This window comes from Tachypleus tridentatus, chromosome 9, assembly GCF_004210375.1.
Source record: "Tachypleus tridentatus isolate NWPU-2018 chromosome 9, ASM421037v1, whole genome shotgun sequence".
In the NCBI taxonomy this organism is placed as follows: domain Eukaryota; kingdom Metazoa; phylum Arthropoda; class Merostomata; order Xiphosura; family Limulidae; genus Tachypleus; species Tachypleus tridentatus.
Window position 1 is genome coordinate 2,562,638 of NC_134833.1, and position 22,867 is coordinate 2,585,504.

At 32.2% G+C, this 22,867-nt stretch overlaps 2 protein-coding genes across 5 annotated transcripts; both read right to left on the reverse strand.

Moving 5' to 3' along the window:
* Positions 1 to 951: 951 nt before the first annotated feature.
* Positions 952 to 9,658, reverse strand: LOC143224655 (glucoside xylosyltransferase 2-like). 4 transcript variants are annotated; one of them, XM_076452796.1, is made up of 8 exons: positions 9,492 to 9,658; positions 8,563 to 9,375; positions 7,874 to 8,021; positions 5,969 to 6,103; positions 5,522 to 5,717; positions 3,938 to 4,087; positions 1,698 to 1,879; positions 952 to 1,370 (listed from the first exon to the last, which is right to left on the reverse strand). In XM_076452796.1, exons 2-8 carry the CDS (start codon positions 8,853 to 8,855, stop codon positions 1,224 to 1,226), a joined length of 1,251 nt encoding a protein of 416 aa, XP_076308911.1. In that variant the 5' UTR covers positions 8,856 to 9,375; positions 9,492 to 9,658; the 3' UTR covers positions 952 to 1,223. The 4 variants fall into 4 exon arrangements, with proteins under 4 accessions (XP_076308911.1, XP_076308910.1, XP_076308912.1 ...); XM_076452795.1 differs by having other exon boundaries at positions 8,563 to 9,658; XM_076452797.1 differs by lacking the exon at positions 5,969 to 6,103 and having other exon boundaries at positions 8,563 to 9,658.
* Positions 9,659 to 9,781: 123 nt separating this feature from the next.
* Positions 9,782 to 18,585, reverse strand: LOC143224656 (cysteine dioxygenase type 1-like). Its single transcript, XM_076452799.1, has 5 exons — positions 18,286 to 18,585; positions 16,306 to 16,423; positions 13,260 to 13,374; positions 11,989 to 12,164; positions 9,782 to 10,165 (listed from the first exon to the last, which is right to left on the reverse strand). Exons 1-5 carry the CDS (start codon positions 18,486 to 18,488, stop codon positions 10,106 to 10,108), a joined length of 672 nt encoding a protein of 223 aa, XP_076308914.1. The 5' UTR covers positions 18,489 to 18,585; the 3' UTR covers positions 9,782 to 10,105.
* Between the last annotated feature and the right edge of the window lie 4,282 nt (positions 18,586 to 22,867).

A 22,867-nucleotide genomic window follows, 5' to 3' on the forward strand; every position in this document is an offset into this window, starting at 1 on the left:
TTTGTGTAACAACAGTGTGTTTAATATATGTTCAGTTTGTGTTACAGCAGTGTGTTTAATATATGTTCAGTTTGTGTAACAGCAGTGTGTTTAATATATGTTCAGTTTGTGTTATAGCAGTTGTGTTTAGTGTGACCTGTATTTGTGATATACAAATACAAATAGAAACTTCTCTAATCCAACAACCACAATGACAGATGAACAGGAACACAGAGTGACACTTTTTACCTGATCTTTTGTTATTTTAATATAACGGCTTTCAATTACTACATCTAACAAGTTTTATTTTCAAGAAAATAATTATAGAGTCAAACACACGTTCTATTATCGGTTAGTATTTCTCAGTTATACCGGTATCCACTGTCAGTTACGATTTGTTTTTAGTCAAACGCCCCTCAAGAAGCTTTTTAACGACACGTTAAGTGTTCATTTAAACTTGTGCTATAAGACAAATACACCATTACTCCATGTTCAGATATGTGTATTAAACATATATTACGGGTGTTACAAGACAACTAAATTCGGTGTTATTAAACAACTAAACTCAGTATTATAAGACAACTAAACTGGGTGTTACAAAACAACTAAATTCGGTGTTATAAGGTCGTTTTATTTCTGGACTTAACATTGTAGATCTTTCACGTGTGTAGAATATCTTTTAATTTTTATTTTATATTAAGCTGTCTCGTGTTCAAGGTAGAGAAAGTGAAGATTACTGTTTACTTCAACAAAGCCACGTTGGGCTATCTGCTGAGTCCACCGAGGGGAATCGAATCCCTGATTATAGCGTTGTAAATCCGTAGACTTACGGCTGTACCAGCGGGGAACAAGTAAAGATTAGAACCGTTTCATGATTCTTAAATATCTGTATACATTCATATCTCATAAACACCTAAACATATTTCAGATTTTAAACACACTTAAAAATGATACCACGATATACATGCATTGTTTATGTTAAATATTTATTTATATCCAATTCAACCAACATAGTACACTGTAACCTTACTGAACATCACATTTACTACTGTCTCAAGAAAATTTGTTGCTTCTCAGTGATGCACGAGGTGCGTTGCTGTTTGTCAAATACTTGTTAACGTCATGAATAAATTGTTATTTTTCAAGTTTGTGATATAAAACATACCAATCTGTGGTGGTTAACTAATATCCCTTTCAATACTGTTTCCTACGTACGAGAGTATACATGTTACAGGCGAGGTGCGCTAGCTTTCTGTTTCGTTTATAAACCTTTCTAAGCCTAGAATCAGGATGTCTTGCACTTGGGTACACCAAACAGTGGCGGGCAACCTTTTCAACCAGAACTTCATGGGCTCCAAGAGGCCTGACCGTAAACTGTTACCCAACGTGAACTATGAAGAAACAAAATGCATGTATTAACAACAATTTGGTAAGTGCCTGAGTTGTCAAAGTTACTTTAGGCACATATGTATATCAATGTTATAAAGGAATGTCGCATATTTTGACATAAGGGGTGACTGGTGATTATTATAACGTAACATTTAATAATATTACAAATGGACTGTGGTATATTTTTCACTCTAAAGGGGTGATCAGTGATTATTATGTGGTGAAGTATAATAATAATATAGTGAGACGATCACGTATTTTCACTCAAGGGGTGACTGAAGGCGAAACAAAACAGTTTATGTTTTAAAGATACGAGTGGTTTATATTACCTCATCCACTGTCCTGTAAATAGGCATATATGCTATCTTATTTTTCTGCCCACGCTTGTGAAACGCCCCAGCTATTCCATGCAAAACACCTACTCCCTTGCTTTCCACGCTACGACAACGTTCGAGTCTGTTACACTGATTGGTGCGGAAGTTCCACTCGCAGGGGTAGAGATAGAGGTCATCTGTAAAACAAAATAACACCTGACATGGGTTCAAACGATTGTCTGCTTACTGAACGTTTATAAAAGTAATATACAAATAATAGCTTTGCTTAGATGTTAATTTTCTAAATATAATAATTATCATATACCTGTTTGACTACGGCAGACTATAACCAGCATTAGTGTCGTAAGACAATAGTTAACACTACATATGTGGGAGAAGTTGTTGTACCCTATATATATGTAAGACAGGTAGTGGTATCCTATATATATGTAAAACAAGTAGTGGTATCTTATATATATGTGAAACAAGTAGTGGTATCTTATATATGTGAAACAAGTAGTGGTATCCTATATATGTAAAACAAGTAGTGGTATCTTATATATATGTAAAACAAGTAGTGGTATCTTATATATGTGAAACAAGTAGTGGTATCCTATATATGTAAAACAAGTAGTGGTATCCCATATATGTGAAACAAGTAGTGGTATCCTATATATGTAAAACAAGTAGTGGTATCCTATATATGTGAAACAAGTAGTGGTATCCTATATATGTGAAACAAGTAGTGGTATCCTATATATGTAAAACAAGTAGTGGTATCCTATATATGTGAAACAAGTAGTGGTATCCTAAATACGTGGGACAACGATGATATCAACTATAGAATCATATCATTACATAGATATTGATAATTTGAGGCTCTATTCTGTCTCTTCCAAATTACTGATTTTTAGTGCAAAAATTTATTTTATATCAAAAACGGATAAACTATAAGCCTTTCTTAAGATATGAGTTTTCTAGTCCAAATCACTTGATGTATTGTAAAGTGACTATTTTAATTATTCATAACTTACCAGATTATATCTAAACCTTCTTACCAGAACATTAATGAAGTGTTTCTCTCGTCATAATCTGAAATATTCTAAACAAAACAATTTACTACGGATAGATAACATCAACATACGTTAATAAAAACTCTTTAATAAAGTAGACACGTTAATAATACTGATGTTGTAAGGTAACTAACTATATTGGTATTTTATACATATTAATAATGCTGACGTTGTGAGTTAACAGTATTAGCATTTTAAATATCTTAATAATAGTGACGCTGTGAGTTAACAGTATTAGTATTTTATATATCTTAATAATACTGACGTTGTAAGTTAACAGTATTAGTATTTTAGATATGTTAATAATACTGACGTTGTGAGTTAACAGTATTGGTATTTTAAATATGTTAAAATACTTACGTTGTGAGTTAACAGCATTAGTATTTTAAATATGTTAATAATACTAACGTTGTGAGTTAACAGTATTAATATTTTAAATATGTTAATAATAGTGACGTTGTGAGTTAAAAGTATTAGTATTTTAAATATGTTAAAATACTGACGTTGTGAGTTAACAGTATTAGTATTTTAAATATGTTAATAATACTGACGTTGTGAGTTAACAGTATTAGTATTTTAAATATGTTAATAATACTGACGTTCTGAGTTAACAGTATTGGTATTTTAAATATGTTAAAATACTGGCGTTGTGAGTTAACAGTATTAGTATTTTAAATATGTTAGTAATACTGACGGTGTGAGTTAACAGTATTAGTATTTTAAATATGTTAATAATACTGACGTTGTGAGTTTACAGCATTAATATTTTATATATCTTAATAATACTGAGGTTGTGAGTTAACAGTATTAATATTTTATATATCTTAATAATAGTGACGTTGTGAGTTAACAGTATTTGTATTTTAAATATGTTAGTAATACCGACGTGTTGAGTTAACAGTATTAGTATTTTAAATATGTTAATAATAGTGACGTTGTGAGTTAACAATACTGATATTATGTATTACATTTTTATGTTTATTTAAGTATGTGGAAACGTAAAGAATGGTGGGATATATAGATATCAGAGAAAACTTAAAGTGTTTCTCCTTAGTGTGATTTAAAATATTTTCTTCTCATCAATCTAAATCCATCTGATACATTTTTCTTTTGTCTTAAGTAAATTAGTTTAAAATATTTTTGTATTTTATTTTCTATTAGAGAAAGTTTTAATATTCCTACCTGGAAAATAATGAAAGTAAATACTGACAATGTCCTGGTCACCGAACTTTAGATGACGTTTAAAAATGTTGTATATCTTTACAATCCTTGCTGACCATAAGGACGATCGAAGCTTAGTTAAGTTCATAAGCCAGACTCCACCGTTTACACCTGATAAGATGTGTTGAATATTAACAGTGTGGTTACATATTCATAGTTCTGGTTGTAGTTATAATTAAGTTAAATCCTGTTAACAGTTGTAGTTATTCAATAACTAGTGTTATTAACTAAAAGATTCAATTACCACATTTCAATCAGTATATAGGATGTTCCCGAACGTCGTGAATGTAAAATGACTGTCTCAAGCAACTGACGATGTCATATTGACAGTATATAGGTTGTTCCCGAACGTCTATAGAACGTGAATGTAAAATGACTGTCTCAAGCAACTGACGATGTCATATCAACATGATGTTACATAAAATTATTCCTTTCTTAAAAACTGATATTTTCATATGTTATGTTTGTAAGTTAATATAAATTTTCGATATTCCAGTAATTTCATTTTGATCAGCAATATATCATTAAACTGATGTTAAACCTCAACTACCTTTGGTGTCACACTAAAATAATCCACATTTGGATTATTAGACTCTAACTTTGGTTATCTGGATATATCACACTAAGTTGGTTTAGAACTATGAAACTCAGCTAACCTACTCTTATCTGTGGTATCCTCTAAACCGATCATTACCTGGGATATACACTAAACTGATATAATCTGGGATATCTTATTAAACTCACCTCTAACTGATATATTTATTTAATCTGATCTTATCTAGGACGAACAACTAAACTGATCTGTAACTGTGACATTCAAACTAATCTTATTAAACTGACCTCTAACTGATTTAATCTGATCTTGTCTAGGACGAACGACTAAACTGATCTGTAACTGTGACATTCAAACTAATCTTATTAAACTGACCTCTAACTGATTTAATCTGATCTTGTCTAGGACGAACAACTAAACTGATCTGTAACTGTGACATTCAAACTAATCTTATTAAACTGACCTCTAACTGATTTAATCTGACCTTATCTAGGACGAACAACTAAACTGATCTGTAACTGTGACATTCAAACTAATCTTACTTTTTATGTTATAGTAAATATATTTTTACCTATGATACCACATTAAACTAATTTATTACTGTGATCTCTAGCCAACTTAATTACAGAAAGGAAACCTAATAACCGAGCGATTTACAAAAGTGTACTATAGTTCATCACAGGTGGATAGTTTGAAAACACTGTAATCCTACCTGATATATATAACACTAACCTGTTCTTACCTTATGATATGACACTAAACAAATATTATCCGTAAGATAACAATAAAACGGCATTAGCTTGCTTGTTTACGATATTAGCTTGCTTGTTTACGATATAACACTAAACTGCATTACATGTGATATAACACTAATCTGCATTACATGTGATGTAATAGTAAACTATTATATTAGCATTGCATTCCATGTGATATAACACTAAACTGCATTACATTACATGCGATATAACACTAAACTGTTTTACATAGACCACCTTGATCTCGATAAATGGGAAACCCTCTAACATGACGTGGATACCAGCCTTGTCCCGGGAGTTCTGTCTCTACTGTTAAACCCATCAACTGATGGCTGTTCATTCGTGAAAAGTGTTCCCAAAATTCTTCTGGGGGTCGAAGAAAAAGGACGTCGGTGTCCAATAGAATTACAGCATCGATGTGACGTAAGATATCCTAGAGCCAATGAAACATTTGGGTATCAGTAAAACCTTAACTTTAGAAAGATATATAGTTTCGAATTTGCTGCAAGTCATAGAAAACATACAGATAAAAACAAACCATCAGATAAATAGATAGATAAAAGGTGTTGCATGGTGACATCATTCTGTAACCGTGAGTGTGGTTACAATTGAACATTTCAACCAAGTAGCGCATTTGATATCTCTCTAGACGTTACAGGTGATAGAAATATGATAAACACGTACAGCAATGAACAACTTATGAGTAGAACAGAGACGATACAGTCCTCTCCATTCAGTCTGGTTCACATAATCTGGGTAAGAAATCGGGTGGAACTCTAAAGTAACTCGGTTCATGAAGGTGGGAGGCCATCCTAGCATCTATGGTAGAAAGAAATAAACGAAACATATCTTAGAATGTTTTTTGTTTATTTTATAACTTAGTTAAGTATTTTAAATATCTACCTAAATTTAAATAAAGTCCAAACCATTTTATTTATTTTAAGTATTTTGGTATAAGACAATAAATCACATCTGTTTAATGGTTCACACCATAAGTCTAACATATATAAATCGATAATACTTTATTAAAATAGAGAAAAATAAAATCATAAAGAAGTTCAAATGGAACTTGATAAAAGTATAACTTTTTATATACTCTAGTTGGTTATACTAAACTATTTTCAATAGTCAGGTATCTCTGCGAAACGACATGTATCAAACATACATATTGATATTGTAGGTAGTATAATACCGATGAAATGTTTTCGTTTTTCTTGGAAGGAAATGTTACAAATTTCTCAAGGCAAAATATTCGCACACTAAAGTTATGAAGATTTGTTCAGATCGGGGATTTAGAATTTCCAAGACCGGAATATCCCTTATACTCGATGAAACTTGAAACAAACGAATATGGATTATCTTTGAAGCACATACCCATCTAGGAACAGACCTGCAATAAGTCGTACATCAGTCGTGATAAGAAAAGGCTGGAGTCTTGTATTAGAATATATGAACTCAAAAGTTAATAACAAAAGTAAGGCACGTGTTCCATACAACTAAACAAATCATCAACTATAGGAATGTCCGTTTGGAAGCAATGTCAGTAGTGTATGAGGTCACCAAAATTAGGCTTCAGTTACAACCCATATCTCAAGTAGCTATGGAAGGAATACACCCGATATTCCATACGATGAAATACTCGTAAAGTCATAAGACATAAGACTCTGATGATTTCTGTATGATTGAACTTAAAAAAAATAAAGTTAGGAAATCGCCGTCTTCACACACTAAAAGGATTATGAAAAACTCAAGGATTAATGCTTTGTTTTGGACTTGACTGCATTACAATCAAGCCTTTTTCAATGAAAACTTCGCTGCTGGTCTACTGCAAAGATGCACGACTGTCAGACAGCGCACGACTGAACGTAATGACTTTAATTCTAAGGTTTTTAAGATCGTTTTACTAAAACTTCCTTGTTACACAAAATCCACTTAGTAAATATAACAGTCCAATTACTTTCGTTTATTAAGTTATTAATATAACATTTTTACTCTTTCCTGATTTCACTGTCGTCTCATCAATACGTTGTTAAAAATGTGAAAACTGAAAGTTAGGTTTAATATAAAGTTCCACCACTGAGAAGAAGTTAGTGTCAGCCATAGGTAGAAACATTAGATAAAGTTAAGATTCTTCTTCATGTGTAGTTTCAGAGGAAAAAATGAAATTCTAGTAAATAAATTTTTCAATCATTCGGTTACAATTACTGAAACAAACAAAAGTGTTTCTAAACCTTTAATTTATAGACTTCTAACACATTTATGTGTAGTTAATTTAAAAGAGTTTTGAAACTTTCAACTTGAATTTTATACTCGTCACTAACAGAAAGCAACAAAACAATCGGTACAGCATTTTTATATGCAAAAACGGCTCGTTTGGGCTGAGAAAACACTTTACATAGAAGAGCGAACAACGTTTCGACCTTCTTCGGTCATCGCAAGGTCGAAACGTTGTTCGCTCTTCTATGTAAAGTGTTTTCTCAGCCCAAACGAGCCGTTTTTGCATATAAATTTCTCAACAAGTGGGTTTCTCGTCATCACTGAATCGGTACAGCAGCATTAGAAAGTGGGGTAATAGCCTTAACGCCTTACCACGTCTCGTAACTTCGGAATTATTTCGTCTTCTGTCATGAGCACTAGATGGAGCTTCTGTCGAGAGAAGGCAATGGCGGATTTCAGCATCACCAGCGCTTCCTGTACTCGATTACCACAAACACTGATGGCCAACACTACAGAGTTTCTAATGTAAGAAAGAGACTAGGTTACAGTTTCTCAGAAAAACATCACAATAAATGTTTTATATCATTTGTTTCCGAAAACTGTTTTCATCAACACGTGTTCAATTTTCAAAATTATTAACATATAACGTGGAACTAGAATTGTAATGAAAGATAATTGACATTCAGTTAACGACCAGTAAGTTTGAGGTGGTTACTAACTCTGAAAATTTGGTTTCGATAACTGAAATAGGAACAGCACGAGTTGCTAATTATGTACGTTTCTCCTTCACAACAAACATTTCTTCAAATATTAACTCTCTTCCTAGGTAGAGATCAAAGGTGTTAAACACATCGAATATATATTTCTCTCTTTCTAAGTAGATATGAAAGGTGTTAACCTCCTTCAAACACATATAATATATATCTCTCTTTTTCTAGTTAGAGAAGAAAAAGTTATCCCATTTTGGTATTGAATTACACTCTCATAAACGATGTGAGCAGAAAAATCGTTTCCACTTCATTTTCAATACTAAAGATTATTTCAAAAACGCGTTGACTTACGGAATAGGGCGTTTGTGTCTTAACACATCTCTAGCCAACCCCTGTTGTGTTTTAGATGAATTGCAGCTCATTGGGGAAATTTTGTGAACGATAACTGATGAACGGAGTTCGAACCTTGGGTGAAGATGCACATATAAAAATACATATAAAAATCCAAACAGAACGAGACCCAAGCCATGCTCTACCTGCAAACGGTACATAATTCCTGTGTTAGTAGCAGCTGTGATGTTACATTGAATAGCCGTCCATACTAACAGCAGGTGTGTGATCGCAATGCACGCGTAGTATGACATTTAGGTACAGAAATATATAATAAAACTGTTGTGTGGTTGTAGAGAACGTGAACATTTCGCTAATGATGAAAAGTACGACTTGTTTGAAGGTCAGTCAAAGTCATCTCACAGTATAAATTTGAGAAAAATGTTCTTACCGTCATTAAACCTTTGTGTTGTTTTAAATGTAGTGTAAAAGTTCTTATATTTAGAGATTTCTGTATTTTTAAATGTAGTGTTTAAGCCCTTACATTTAGAGCTTTGTGTTGTTTTAAATGTAGTTTAAGCCTTTACATTTAGAGCTTTGTGTTGTTTTAAATGTAGTTTAAGCCTTTACATTTAGAGCTTTGTGTTGTTTTAAATGTAGTGTTGGAGTCTTTACATTTGTATACGTTAGTCATCGGTATGTGTTTCCTTTACCTGTACATACCTCCGTTATCGGTGTTTTCCATTACCTGTACATACCTCAGTCATCGATAAGTGCTTCCGTTACCTGTACATACCTCAGTCATCGATAAGTGCTTCCATTACCTGTACATACCTCAGTCATCGATAAGTGCTTCTATTACCTTTACATGCGTTAGTTGTCGGTATTTGTTTTCCATTACCTTTATATACCTAAGTCGTCGGTATGTGTTTTCCATTACTTTAACATACCTCAGTCATCGATAAGTGCTTCCATTACCTGTACATACCTCAGTCATCGATAAGTGCTTCTATTACCTTTACATGCGTTAGTTGTCGGTATTTGTTTTCCATTACCTTTATATACCTAAGTCGTCGGTATGTGTTTTCCATTACTTTTACATACCTCAGTCGTCGGTATGTGTTTTCCATTACTTTTACATACCTCAGTCATCGGTATGTGTTTTCCATTACTTTTACATACCTTAGTTGTAAAATTATGTTGTTTTTAACTTTAAAAAAGAAGACTTGAAAACCACAAATATTTGATAAACTACAAAATTATTTATTCACTTCTAGAAGTGGTATCATCTGAGGAACAAAGATACATTTTGTTTGTTACAACACTGTAAACTGGTTAACTATTTGAATAAACCCAACAATAATCATATGTATTTGGTACGTAAGTTGTAAGCCATGTTCGTACAGTAAGAGAGATAAACACTCACAAAAAAATGGATTAACACTTTCTATGTTATAGCATTATGAGAGGTGGAAAACTTCAAACTCCTTTAAGTTTCACTAAAACTGTAGTTCCACACACGAAACTTAACTAGAATGTTCTCTTGTAATCCCAACACCACAAGTTAGTTATTCTCATATGTCGACACTTCATCGTTGTTTTGAGCCACTTTCATTGTGATGTTCTAGAAATAATGAGAGAAATGTCCACAGTTGTAATCCTTGAACTTACACATAATTTAAAACACATATGCTCAATTAGTTTATGTTTTCAATCACTGCCACCAGAGGCATCCTAGTACCTATAAATTATACATACAAAATGAGTCAATTTTTATGAATCAGAACCGTAATTAAAATATTTCCTGGTTCACTAACTAAGGGAGGGTAAGATACTAAGAGATAAAGTCGGGTAAGATACTGAGAGATAAAGTCGGATAAGATACTGAGAAATAGAGTGGCAGAAGATACTCAGATATAAAGTCGGGTAAGATACTGAGAGATAATGTAGGGTAAGATACTGAGAGATAAAGTCGGGTATAATACTGAGAGATAATGTACGATAAGATACTAAAAGATAAAGTCGGGTAAGATACTGAGAGATAGAGTGGCGGAAGATACTGGGAGATAATGTAGGTTAAGATTTTTTTGTTTCTTTGTTTTTTAATTTTGCACAAAGCTACTCGAGGGCTATCTGTGCTAGCCGACCCTAATTTAGGAGTGTAAGACTAGAGGGAAGGCATCTAGTCATCACCACCCACCGCCAACTCTTGGGCTACTCTTTCACCAAGGAATAGTGTGATTGACCGTCACATTATAACGGCCCCACGGCTGAAAGGTCGAGCATGTTTGGCGCGACCGGGATGCGAACCCGCGACCCTCAGATTATGTACGAGTCGCACGCCTTAACACGCTTGGCCATGCCGGGCCGTAGGGTAAGATACTGAGAGATAATGTAAGGTAAGATAATAAGAGATAATGTAGGGTAAGATACTGAGAGATAATGTAGGGTAAGATACTGAGAGATAATGTAAAGTAAGATAATGAGAGATAATGTAGGGTAAGATACTGAGAGATAGAGTGACGGAAGATACTGAAATATTAATTCGGGTAAGATACTTAGAGATAATGTAAGGTAAGATAATGAGAGATAATGTAGGGTAAGATACTGAGAGATAGAGTGACGGAAGATACTGAAATATTAATTCGGGTAAGATACTTAGAGATATTGTAGGGTAAGATACTGAGAGATAATGTAGGGTAAGATACTGAGCGATAAAGTTGTGTATGATACTGAGCGATAAAGTCAGGTAAGATACTAAGAGATAATGTAGGGTAAGATACTGAGAGATAATCTAGGGTAAGATACTGAGAGATAATGTGGGGCAAGATACTGAGCGATAAAGTCGGGTAAGATACTAAGAGATAATGTAGGGTAAGATACTGAGATATAATGTAGGGTAAGATACTGAGAGATTATGTAGGGTAACATACTGAGAGATAAAGTCGGGTAAGATTCTGAGAGATAACTTAGGGGAAGATATTGATTGAGGGGAAGGGAGATAAATAAATATATAAGGTTACGGTGAAGAGAGGAATGCAAGTTCCAAATCAAATGAAGAATTATTATTATCTTAATAATAGTTTATTTTTCACCATAGGACTCGCTGTGTACACTTTATCTCCGAAAGGAACATACATTTAAATACCATTTATTGTCTACTAATTCTTGGATGTTATTATTGAATACATCTGCATTGACAAATGTTGTACAGTTTCTCTCTACTGTTCTCGACTGACTTTAGGAAGAATTTATAGATCTTATTTTTATTGTTCAAAGAGAAATCTAGCCATTATTTTATTACACAGTTGGTTTCATGGTTTAACAGTTTATATTTTTATCTCAGTGAAAAACAACCAACATACGTCGTAGAATAAAAATTGTCTAGTGTTATACCATACCTAATATCACTACTATATATTTACGCGAGACAAAATAGATCTCTACCGGAAAATATGGTGTTTTTTCTCCATATTTGCTCCAAAATGTCACTTTACTGATACTCCGATGACCTGATCTTTGGTCAAACATTCGGCAACTATCAAAAGGTGGACAATACAAATGCAGACTGACGGCTGTTTCGGAGTGACTTCTGTTCTCTACCCGGTGAAGACCCAACGAATCTGAAGAGAAATAAAGATACCAGCTACAGTAACTTTAATGGTAACGTATTTTTGTTTAACAACTGTCATTAGTACTAAGTCTGATTACAGTGACTTTAATGGTAATGTACTTTTGTTTAACAACTGTCATTAGTACTAACTCTGATTACAGTAACTTTAATGGTAATGTATTTTTGTTTAACAACTGTCATTAGTACTAAGTCTGATTACAGTGACTTTAATGGTAATGTACTTTTGTTTAACAACTGTCATTAGTACTAACTCTGATTACAGTAACTTTAATGGTAATGTACTTTTGTTTAACAACTGTCATTAGTACTAACTCTGATTACAGTGATTTTTGTTTTTAATGGTAATGTACTTTTGTTTAACAACTGTCATTAGTACTAACTCTGATTACAGTGACTTTAATGGTAATGTACTTTTGTTTAACAACTGTCATTAGTACTAACTCTGATTACAGTAACTTTAATAGTAATGTACTTTTGTTTAACAACTGTCATTAGTACTAACTCTGATTACAGTGACTTTAATGGTAATGTACTTTTGTTTAACAACTGTCATTAGTACTAACTCTGATTACAGTAACTTTAATAGTAATGTACTTTTGTTTAACAACTGTCATTAGTACTAACTCTGATTACAGCGACTTTAATGGTAATGTACTTTTGTTTAACAACTGTCATTAGTACTAACTCTGATTACAGTGACTTTAATGGTAATGTATTTTTGTTTATCAACTGTCATTAGTACTAACTCTGATTACAGTAACTTTAATGGTAATGTACTTTTGTTTAACAACTGTCATTAGTACTAACTCTGATTACAGTGACTTTAATGGTAATGTATTTTTGTTTATCAACTGTCATTAGTATTAACTCGCTGAGCAGATAGCCCTTTGTGGCTTTGCTATACGAAAAAAACACACACACAAACACAGTACTAACTCTGATTACAGTGACTTTAATGGCAATGTATTTTTGTTTAACAACTGTCATTAGTACTAACTCTGACTACAGTAACACTTATGGAAAGATACATTTTTAACAAGTACAGTTAGTATTAACTGTCTCTCACCCAAGTATTACTTCCTACCGTTTATGTAGGCAACATCATCACACTTTAGTTGAGTTTCTCCTGTCGGTATCATCTCTTCCCCCTCTTCTTCAGGCCAGTTAAAACGGACTTCAGTTAAACTACCAGAAAGTACCTATGTAATATGTTAAAGTTTGCTATACACAAACAACTACATAACTAATGTGTTAAAGTTTACTTTACAGAAACAACTAAATAACTAAAGTGTTAAAGTCTACTTTGCACAAACAAGTGCATAACTAATGTGTTAAAGTGCACTTTACACAAACAATTATATAACTAATATGTTAAAGTTTACTTTACAAAAACAACAAGAAAACTAATCTGTTTAAGTTTACACAAAGACCTCCATAATTAATGTATTAAAATTTACTTTACTGAAACAACTACATAAGCAATGTGGTAGATTTACTTTACTCAATGCCATGTTTACTTTCAACAAACAACTCCATAACTAATATGATAAAGCTTACTTTCGAGAAACAACTACATAACTAATATGATAAAGCTTACTTTCAACAAACAACTACATAACTAATATGATAAAGCTTACTTTCGAGAAACAACTACATACCTAATATGATAAAGCTTACTTTGAACAAACAACTCCATAACTAATATGATAAAGTTTACTTTCAACAAACAACTACATAAATAATATGATAAAGTTTACTTTCAACAAATAACTCCATAACTAATATGATAAAGCTTACTTTCGAGAAACAACTACATAACTAATATGATAAAGCTTACTTTCAACAAACAACTACATAACTAATATGATAAAGCTTACTTTCGAGAAACAACTACATAACTAATATGATAAAGCTTACTTTGAACAAACAACTACATAAGTAATATGATAAAGCCTACTTTACACAAACAAGTACATAACTAATGTGTTAAAGTTTACACAAACAACTCCATGACTGATATGTTAATATTTACACAAACAACTAAATAATCAATATGTAGAAGTTTACTTTATTCAAACAACTACATAACTAGTGTGTTAAACTTTAATTTACAGAAAGAAATACATAATTACGATGTGAAAGTTTACTTTACACAAACAACTCCATAACATACCTTTCAAAGTTTACTTTACACAAACAACTCCATAACATACCTTTCAAAGTTTACTTTACACAAACAACTCCATAACATACCTTTCAAAGTTTACTTCACACGAAACAACTCCATAACATACCTTTCAAAGTTTACTTCACACGAAACAACTCCATAACATACCTTTCAAAGTTTACTTTACACACACAACTCCATAACATACCTTTCAAAGTTTACTACACAAACAACACCATAACATACCTTTCAAAGTTTACTTTACACGAAACAACTCCATAACATACCTTTCAAAGTTTACTTCACACGAAACAACTCCATAACATACCTTTCAAAGTTTACTTCATACGAAACAACTCCATAACATACCTTTCAAAGTTTACTTTACACGAAACAACTCCATAACATACCTTTCAAAGTTTACTTTACACAAACAACTCCATAACATACCTTTCAAAGTTTACTTTACACAAACAACTCCATAACATACCTTTCAAAGTTTACTTCACGAAACAACTCCATAACATACCTTTCAAAGTTTACTTTACACGAAACAACTCCATAACATACCTTTCAAAGTTTACTTTACACAAACAACTCCATAACATACCTTTCAAAGTTTACTTCACACGAAACAACTCCATAACATACCTTTCAAAGTTTACTTTACACAAACAACTCCATAACATACCTTTCAAAGTTTACTTTACACAAACAACTCCATAACATACCTTTCAAAGTTTACTTCACACGAAACAACTCCATAACATACCTTTCAAAGTTTACTTCACACGAAACAACTCCATAACATACCTTTCAAAGTTTACTTCACACGAAACAACTCCATAACATACCTTTCAAAGTTTACTTCATACGAAACAACTCCATAACATACCTTTCAAAGTTTACTTTACACGAAACAACTCCATAACATACCTTTCAAAGTTTACTTTACACAAACAACTCCATAACATACCTTTCAAAGTTTACTTTACACAAACAACTCCATAACATACCTTTCAAAGTTTACTTCACACGAAACAACTCCATAACATACCTTTCAAAGTTTACTTTACACAAACAACTCCATAACATACCTTTCAAAGTTTACTTTACACAAACAACTCCATAACATACCTTTCAAAGTTTACTTCACACGAAACAACACCATAACATACCTTTCAAAGTTTACTTTACACGAAACAACTCCATAACATACCTTTCAAAGTTTACTTCACACGAAACAATTCCATAACATACCTTTCAAAGTTTACTTCATACGAAACAACTCCATAACATACCTTTCAAAGGTTTACTTTACACAAACAACTCCATAACATACCTTTCAAAGTTTACTTTACACAAACAACTCCATAACATACCTTTCAAAGTTTACTTCACACGAAACAACTCCATAACATACCTTTCAAAGTTTACTTCACACGAAACAACTCCATAACATACCTTTCAAAGTTTACTTTACACAAACAACTCCATAACATACCTTTCAAAGTTTACTTCACACGAAACAACTCAGTAACTAATATGATAAAGCTTACTTTACACAAACAACTCCATAACTTATATAACAAAGCTTACTTTACACAAAGAACTACACAATTAGTATATTAAAGCCTACTTTACAGAAAAAAACTAAATAACTATTATGTTATACTTTACTTTGCATTAACAACTTCATAACTAATATGTTAAAGTTTACTTTACACAAACAACTGAATAACTAATAAGTAGACGTTTATTTCACACAAACAACTACATAACTATTATGTTAGATGCTAAAACTTGTACGTGCTACAACTAGAAAACACAGGACTCACTAAAATGTTTTCGTCCTTTAACAAGATACACTGCAGCTACTAACATTTGAATGTACTAAAACTAGCCACACAAGACTCACAATAACATGTACGGGTTTCAACTAGACTCACTGAGCGATAAATACCTTCATAAAGCAGTGTGCATTCGAATGGTCGTGTATGCTACTTCCTTGACCTTCGGACCATGCTAGAACCATGATGTTAAATTTTCCATTACCTTCGTCGACCAAGTTCCGGGTGTACCTGAACGGAGAGAAGGATGTTTAGATTCCTTTCTTATAACTTGTTCTATAATCCTTTTAACGACTTTTACTTCCTTTTTAGAAAATTTTATATACATATGCGTGATACAGAAATGTATAAAGGTATAAAAAATGTGTTATCAGTTAAGTTGTACACTTTAGTAAACATAAAAACTGGTTCAGTGTTATCTGTTAAGTTGTGAACTTTAGTACACATAAAGACTGGTTTAGTGTTATCAGTTAAGTTGTGAACTTTAGTACACATGGACACTGGTTCAGTGTTATGAGTTAAGTTGTAAACTTTAGTACACATGGACACTGGTTCAATGTTATCAGTTAAGTTGTGAACTTTAGTACACATAAAGACTGATTTAGTGTTATCAGTTTAGTTGTAAAGTTTAGTGAACATAAACACTGATTCAGTGCTATCAGTTAAGTTGCAAACTTAAGTCAACGTTTAGACTGGTTCAGTGTATAACACAGAAGTTCAGTAAAGAGAGAAAGAGATATTTGTTCGTAATTACCGATTATCTGCATGTCAGTTCTTTTTAAGTAAATGTATAACGAAAAACAGATGTTTCACAAACTGTGACAAAGTAAAGAGATGTTTTTTGTTAGAATAAAATCTATGGCATCATTTTGTTCATTGTAATGTTTGCAGAAAAGAAATGTTGACTTTCATTAAGTCTTATGACAAATTTTCGATCAAACCTAACCCAATATTTTTTTATGCAATATATATAAATGTATTTACATAAATATTCGCTTAAACTGTTACAACTTAGAATCCTACAGTGTTGTACTGTTTGTTTGTTTTTTATTCAGGACTCTTTAAGTTTTAGTTAGTTTTCGTGGGTGATTCTCAGAATATTCTGGAACATGTTATTAAGCAACAGTTCCATTATTTCTATTTTAAACTTTCTAGAGCTATCTCTAGTCGAGAAAGGTCGAAGGTTGAAACCTGTTTTAAGGCGCATGAGTTAATCCTTAGGAAAGTTAATATTGGAGACATTCAAACACGTATTTTTTTTTTCACATTTTCTTTTACTAAATTTTTAAGTTTTCTTTTACCTTTTACCCTATTTTTCACACCGTCGTTATATTTTCACTACTTGGTTAGTTTTCCATTTCAAATTTTCAATTTAACTTGCAAATTTTCCATCACTAAATTTTACCCAAGGCTTATATGTTTACATTAATAAACTTATCTTAGAAGTTATGTTTACTTTCTACTAAGATATTCCTCCAAACAACGGTAAAGGTAATATTTGTCGATTACTGTCGTCATGGAAATTAACACGAAGGTAAAACTAAATCTACCAATGACCTTCAACAGCAACAGTTGTTTTAGTTTGTTTCTAAAGTATTGGAAAGACAATAAACCACTATCTCACACCAACATATCTGACTGTTCACATAACATCGTTTTTAAGATAGATAGAGTACACTCCATCAGCACTGTGTTGACTTAGTTAATGTTTATTCAAAGATAACAAAGCTCTATCGGTCTGATAATCAAGTTGATGTGAAATACACCTTTACTTTAGCAACAGTTGGATTAAAATTAACCACAGAACTTGTTTATTAGTCTGTTTCAAGGACGCAATATTGGGTAAACGTACATTTTTCTTAGGGCGACGAGAAAAACAAGGTAAACAGAAACGATGGCTGGAAAAATTTATCTAAATACACATCGAGGTTAAATTGAGGTTAAATACTTCTATAATATAGAATAGATTGAAAATACTTTAATTTTTTTAAATATTCATGGAGTTCACGTATACATTTAAAGCAACGTGTGAACTTCAACCCTTTAACTTTAACACGTATATTTATTATAGAATAGAATTCCAATTCCTTTACCTGTGTCGGTCAAACTTAGCAAACTTTTTCCATTCTTTTGGGTTACTTTTATAGGCGGCCATTACGTCGTGTACATAGTCTACGTTAACCGAACTTGAGCTGAAGATTCCATGCAGTTCTTGAATCAAATCGTCAAGAGTGCAGATTCTGGGCACCTTGCTGTCCTCGTAAGACAGACGTGAAGTCGTGGTTATGCGTTCCATTGCGTATGAGTGTAATTATCGTTGTACGCTCAACACACGAAATAGAATTCAGACGCACGAAGCTGGCAGCTGAAATAATATTGTGACCTCGACCCAGAGAATTTCAGCCAATCAAAATTAATCTTGATAAAACTGTCATCCGTTAGATCCTGGGAACAGTTACAGTCACTTCTTCCAACATGGACAGTTTTTTATGTAAATTTATGTAAAAGTAGCCGTCGGGACATGAAAACACCGACTGATGTTTCACATAATATACTGACGATAAAGCTGTTTTATTAAGACTTATAATTACTTGAGATACAGTAATTTAATTAAAACTATAGTAGTAGGTAACTTGATGTTTCACATAATATACTGAAGATAAAGCTGTTTTATTAAGACTTATAATTACTTGAGATATAGTAATTTAATTAAAACTATAGTAGTAGGTAACTTGATGTTTCACATAATATACTGAAGATAAAGCTGTTTTATTAAGACTTATAATTACTTGAGATACAGTAATTTAATTAAAACTATAGTAGTAGGTAACATGATGTTTCACATAATATACTGAAGATAAAGCTGTTTTATTAAGACTTATAATTACTTGTGATACTGTAATTTAATTAAAACTATAGTAGTAGGTAACTTGATGTTTCACATAATATACTGAAGATAAAGCTGTTTTATTAAGACTTATAATTACTTGAGATACAGTAATTTAATTAAAACTATAGTAGTAGGTAACTTGATGTTTCACATAATATACTGAAGATAAAGCTGTTTTATTAAGACTTATAATTACTTGAGATACAGTAATTTAATTAAAACTATAGTAGTAGGTAACTTGATGTTTCACATAATATACTGAAGATAAAGCTGTTTTATTAAGACTTATAATTACTTGAGATACAGTAATTTAATTAAAACTATAGTAGTAGGTAACTTGATGTTTCACATAATATACTGAAGATAAAGCTGTTTTATTAAGACTTATAATTACTTGTGATACTGTAATTTAATTAAAACTATAGTAGTAGGTAACTTTGAAACAATACTTGCTATTTCTTCAAACATTGTTACGGTTATTTAAATTTTCTACATTTTTTGTAATTTCTGTAATATCCACAACTAACTGAGAATTTAAAACTTTTAAATTAAAATTATTTTAATATAAAACTAAAAATAATTTTTCAGTACTGTACTGAACAAATACTGAAACTTTATGCCGAAATATAAAACCTTGTTCTGAGAGCAGATAAACACAGAAAGTATAATTCATGGTTTCAACAGATACACTTTAGTTGTAACCACTAATTATATGTATTAGGATTAATAACCTGCAGTTTTATTAACCGTCATTATACTAGAATGAACACACTTTAAACCTCCAGTTTAGTCACAAACACTTCACTATCAACAGACTGGACACAGTTTAACATTAACATACGAATCTAAATTGAAAACAAATAGCAGTCTCAGACAACTTAAGACTTCGCTTTACTCAACAGAGACATTCCTAAACAAGGTGGTGTGTCAGGGAGCCTTCTGAATGTTAGAAGGTTATCTTTATCTGATATTAGCCAATTCTGATCTACCTCAACAAGGACTTTTATGGAGCTTACAGAAGTCAACATGTTGAAGTCGATCTTGAAGTATTAAAAAGGTGGACAACAAGTAACCCCTCTGTAACATAGAGTGATGCTTCTATCAAACCGATCTAAAGTTATATACTTCGTAATGATCGTCGAATCATAGTCCTACGAAACATCTTTGGTAAGACCCAAACCTCCAATCATAGTCCTACGAAACATCTTTGATAAAACCCAAGACCTCCAATCATTGTCCTACGAAACATCTTTGGTAAGACCCAAGACCTCCAATCATAGTCCTACGAAACATCTTTGGTAAGACCCAAAACTTCCAATCATAGTCCTACGAAACATCTTTGGTAAGACCCAAACAAGACGGTGTTACTACTATTCTCATTACTACATTACCTGACTAGTGTGAAAAAAATGAAACCTAGATTAAAACTATTGTATCTTCATGAGCTGACTGGTGTGAAAGAAATGAAACCTCAATTAACCCTATTGAATCTTCATGAGCTGACTAGTGTAAAAGAAAGGAAACCTAGATAAATAATATTGGACTTCTATAATGAAACGTCTGAACTGGTTAGTACACGTCGGTGGTTCTGGACTCAACAGCATCAAGCTTCCTGTTCTTTATGGCATCAGAACAGGCATGAGGACATCATGTGGCGGACAAGTTGTAACTGTACTGACTGCCTGAACATCTCTCACAAAGCATGCAATCAGAACAGATCACCACCACCTCTGTGCAGTCATTTTCAATGTCTAAACCGTAGACCTAAACAGTCAAATTAGACTTTGTGTACAAATATTTTTTAAAGGCACTGTGGTCTTTTAATATTTAATCATCTCTGAGCAACGTGTCCAAATTATGCAACGACAGCTTTACCAGTCACAATAACTACAGGTAACTTTACTAGCCACATTAACGTTATGATAATCAAAGATAGCTTTACCAGACCTCAGTGTCCTGAAAGATGCGGCACTGATAAAGTTGAAGAATGTTATGTTATATACTACCAGTTCTAAAAAATAAAAGTCTGATTACTTGATCTGCTTCATTCACCCACATAAAAGTCAAGACTATCACAGAACAACAAACGAGAACCTTATAGTGTAAAGGACACGATTTCTATCAATTATCTTCTGACTGTTCTGTTAAATTTGAACATCCCAGATCCATAACAACCTCTAAGACATCACGACAAGAAAACTGCTGTACTTTGAGCGAGATACCAGGACTCAATATAAAGGAGCAGAGCTTGTTAACAAAACCTTAAAGAATTATCACCTAGGACTACGCCTTATCAGCTTTAGTCCAATACTTTTATCACCTAGAACCACGCCTTATCAGCTTTAGTCAATACTTTTATCACCTAGAACTACGCCTTACCAGCTTTAGTCCAATACTTTTATCACCTAGAACTACGCCTTACCAGCTTTAGTCCAATACTTTTATCACCTAGAACTACGCCTTACCAGCTTTAGTCCAATACTTGATTGAACTAGATACTGTGGTGACAATTAACAATACACAGATTTAACCTGTTGACTCTCTTGTTCTTTTAAAACACTTTAAAGTTAAACCTAATATTTTTCTCTATAATAAAACCAAACAACCTTGTAGTTTCAATATACAATATTAAGTAACTATCAATACTGTCTTGATATCAATACAATATAATGCTGTTTATTGCTATAATGGTGTCTTTCATATTTTTCAAACAATGAAACGAAAGAGTTACGTACACGCCTCACGGTGGTTCATTACACAAGTTTTTTTATTTTTTTAAAAACTAAATTAACAATTATATTCGTGTTCTCAAAAATCAACTAAACTGTATTTTTTCATAATAATACAGATATAATTAATAATACAGATATGACCAATAATACACATATACTCAATAATACAGATATAGTCAATAATACAGATGTAATTATATACGTAAAAACGGCTGGTATGTGTAGAGAAAGCACCACGTAGAGGTGCGAACAACGTTTCTACCTCCTTCGGTCATCGTCAGGTTCACAAAAAAAGAAAGAGGTAACTGACCGATAGCTGATCACATGTTTGAGGGGGGTTGTGTCACTGAGTGTAGGAATGTAAAGGGCGTGCTTAGATGTTGGATATATTTATTAATGTAGGTATAAAGGTGCTTCTTTGTATTGGTTTATTTTGGGCTTGAGTTATTGTATAAGTAAAGCTTCTTTACTTTTACGTTTGTTTATGTTTGTTTCTTTATTTAGTATTTGGGTGTTTTGTATGGTTATGTTGTGTTTATTTGATTTGCAGTGTTCAAAAACGTGTGAAGGTGACTTTTTGTATTCTTTGAATCTGGTTTCCATTTTTCTACTTGTTTCTCCAATATAGAAGTCGTGGCAGTTATCACATTGTATTTTATAAATAATGTTGGTTTGGTGTTTGTCAGTGTAGTTTTTACATAGTATAGACCTTAGTTTTGTGCCTGGTTTGATAATAAATTTGGTATTAACTGAAATGTCATATTTTGTTACTAGTTTATGCTAAATGTTGGTTATTTTTCTGATGATGTCGGAAATATATGGTATGCAGCAGTATATGGTTTCGTGATTTTTTTTTTAAATCGTGGGATATATTTACTTTTAGTTAATTTTGCTGTTTGTCTAAGTGTGTGCATATAATGTTTTATACGGTTTCTGGAGGAAAGTTATTGATGTTCATGAAGTATTGTTTTATTTTGTCTAATCCATCATTAATTTTATCTGATGAACATAGTTTTATGGCTGTATTTATTTGGTTTCTTAGTATGTTGAGTT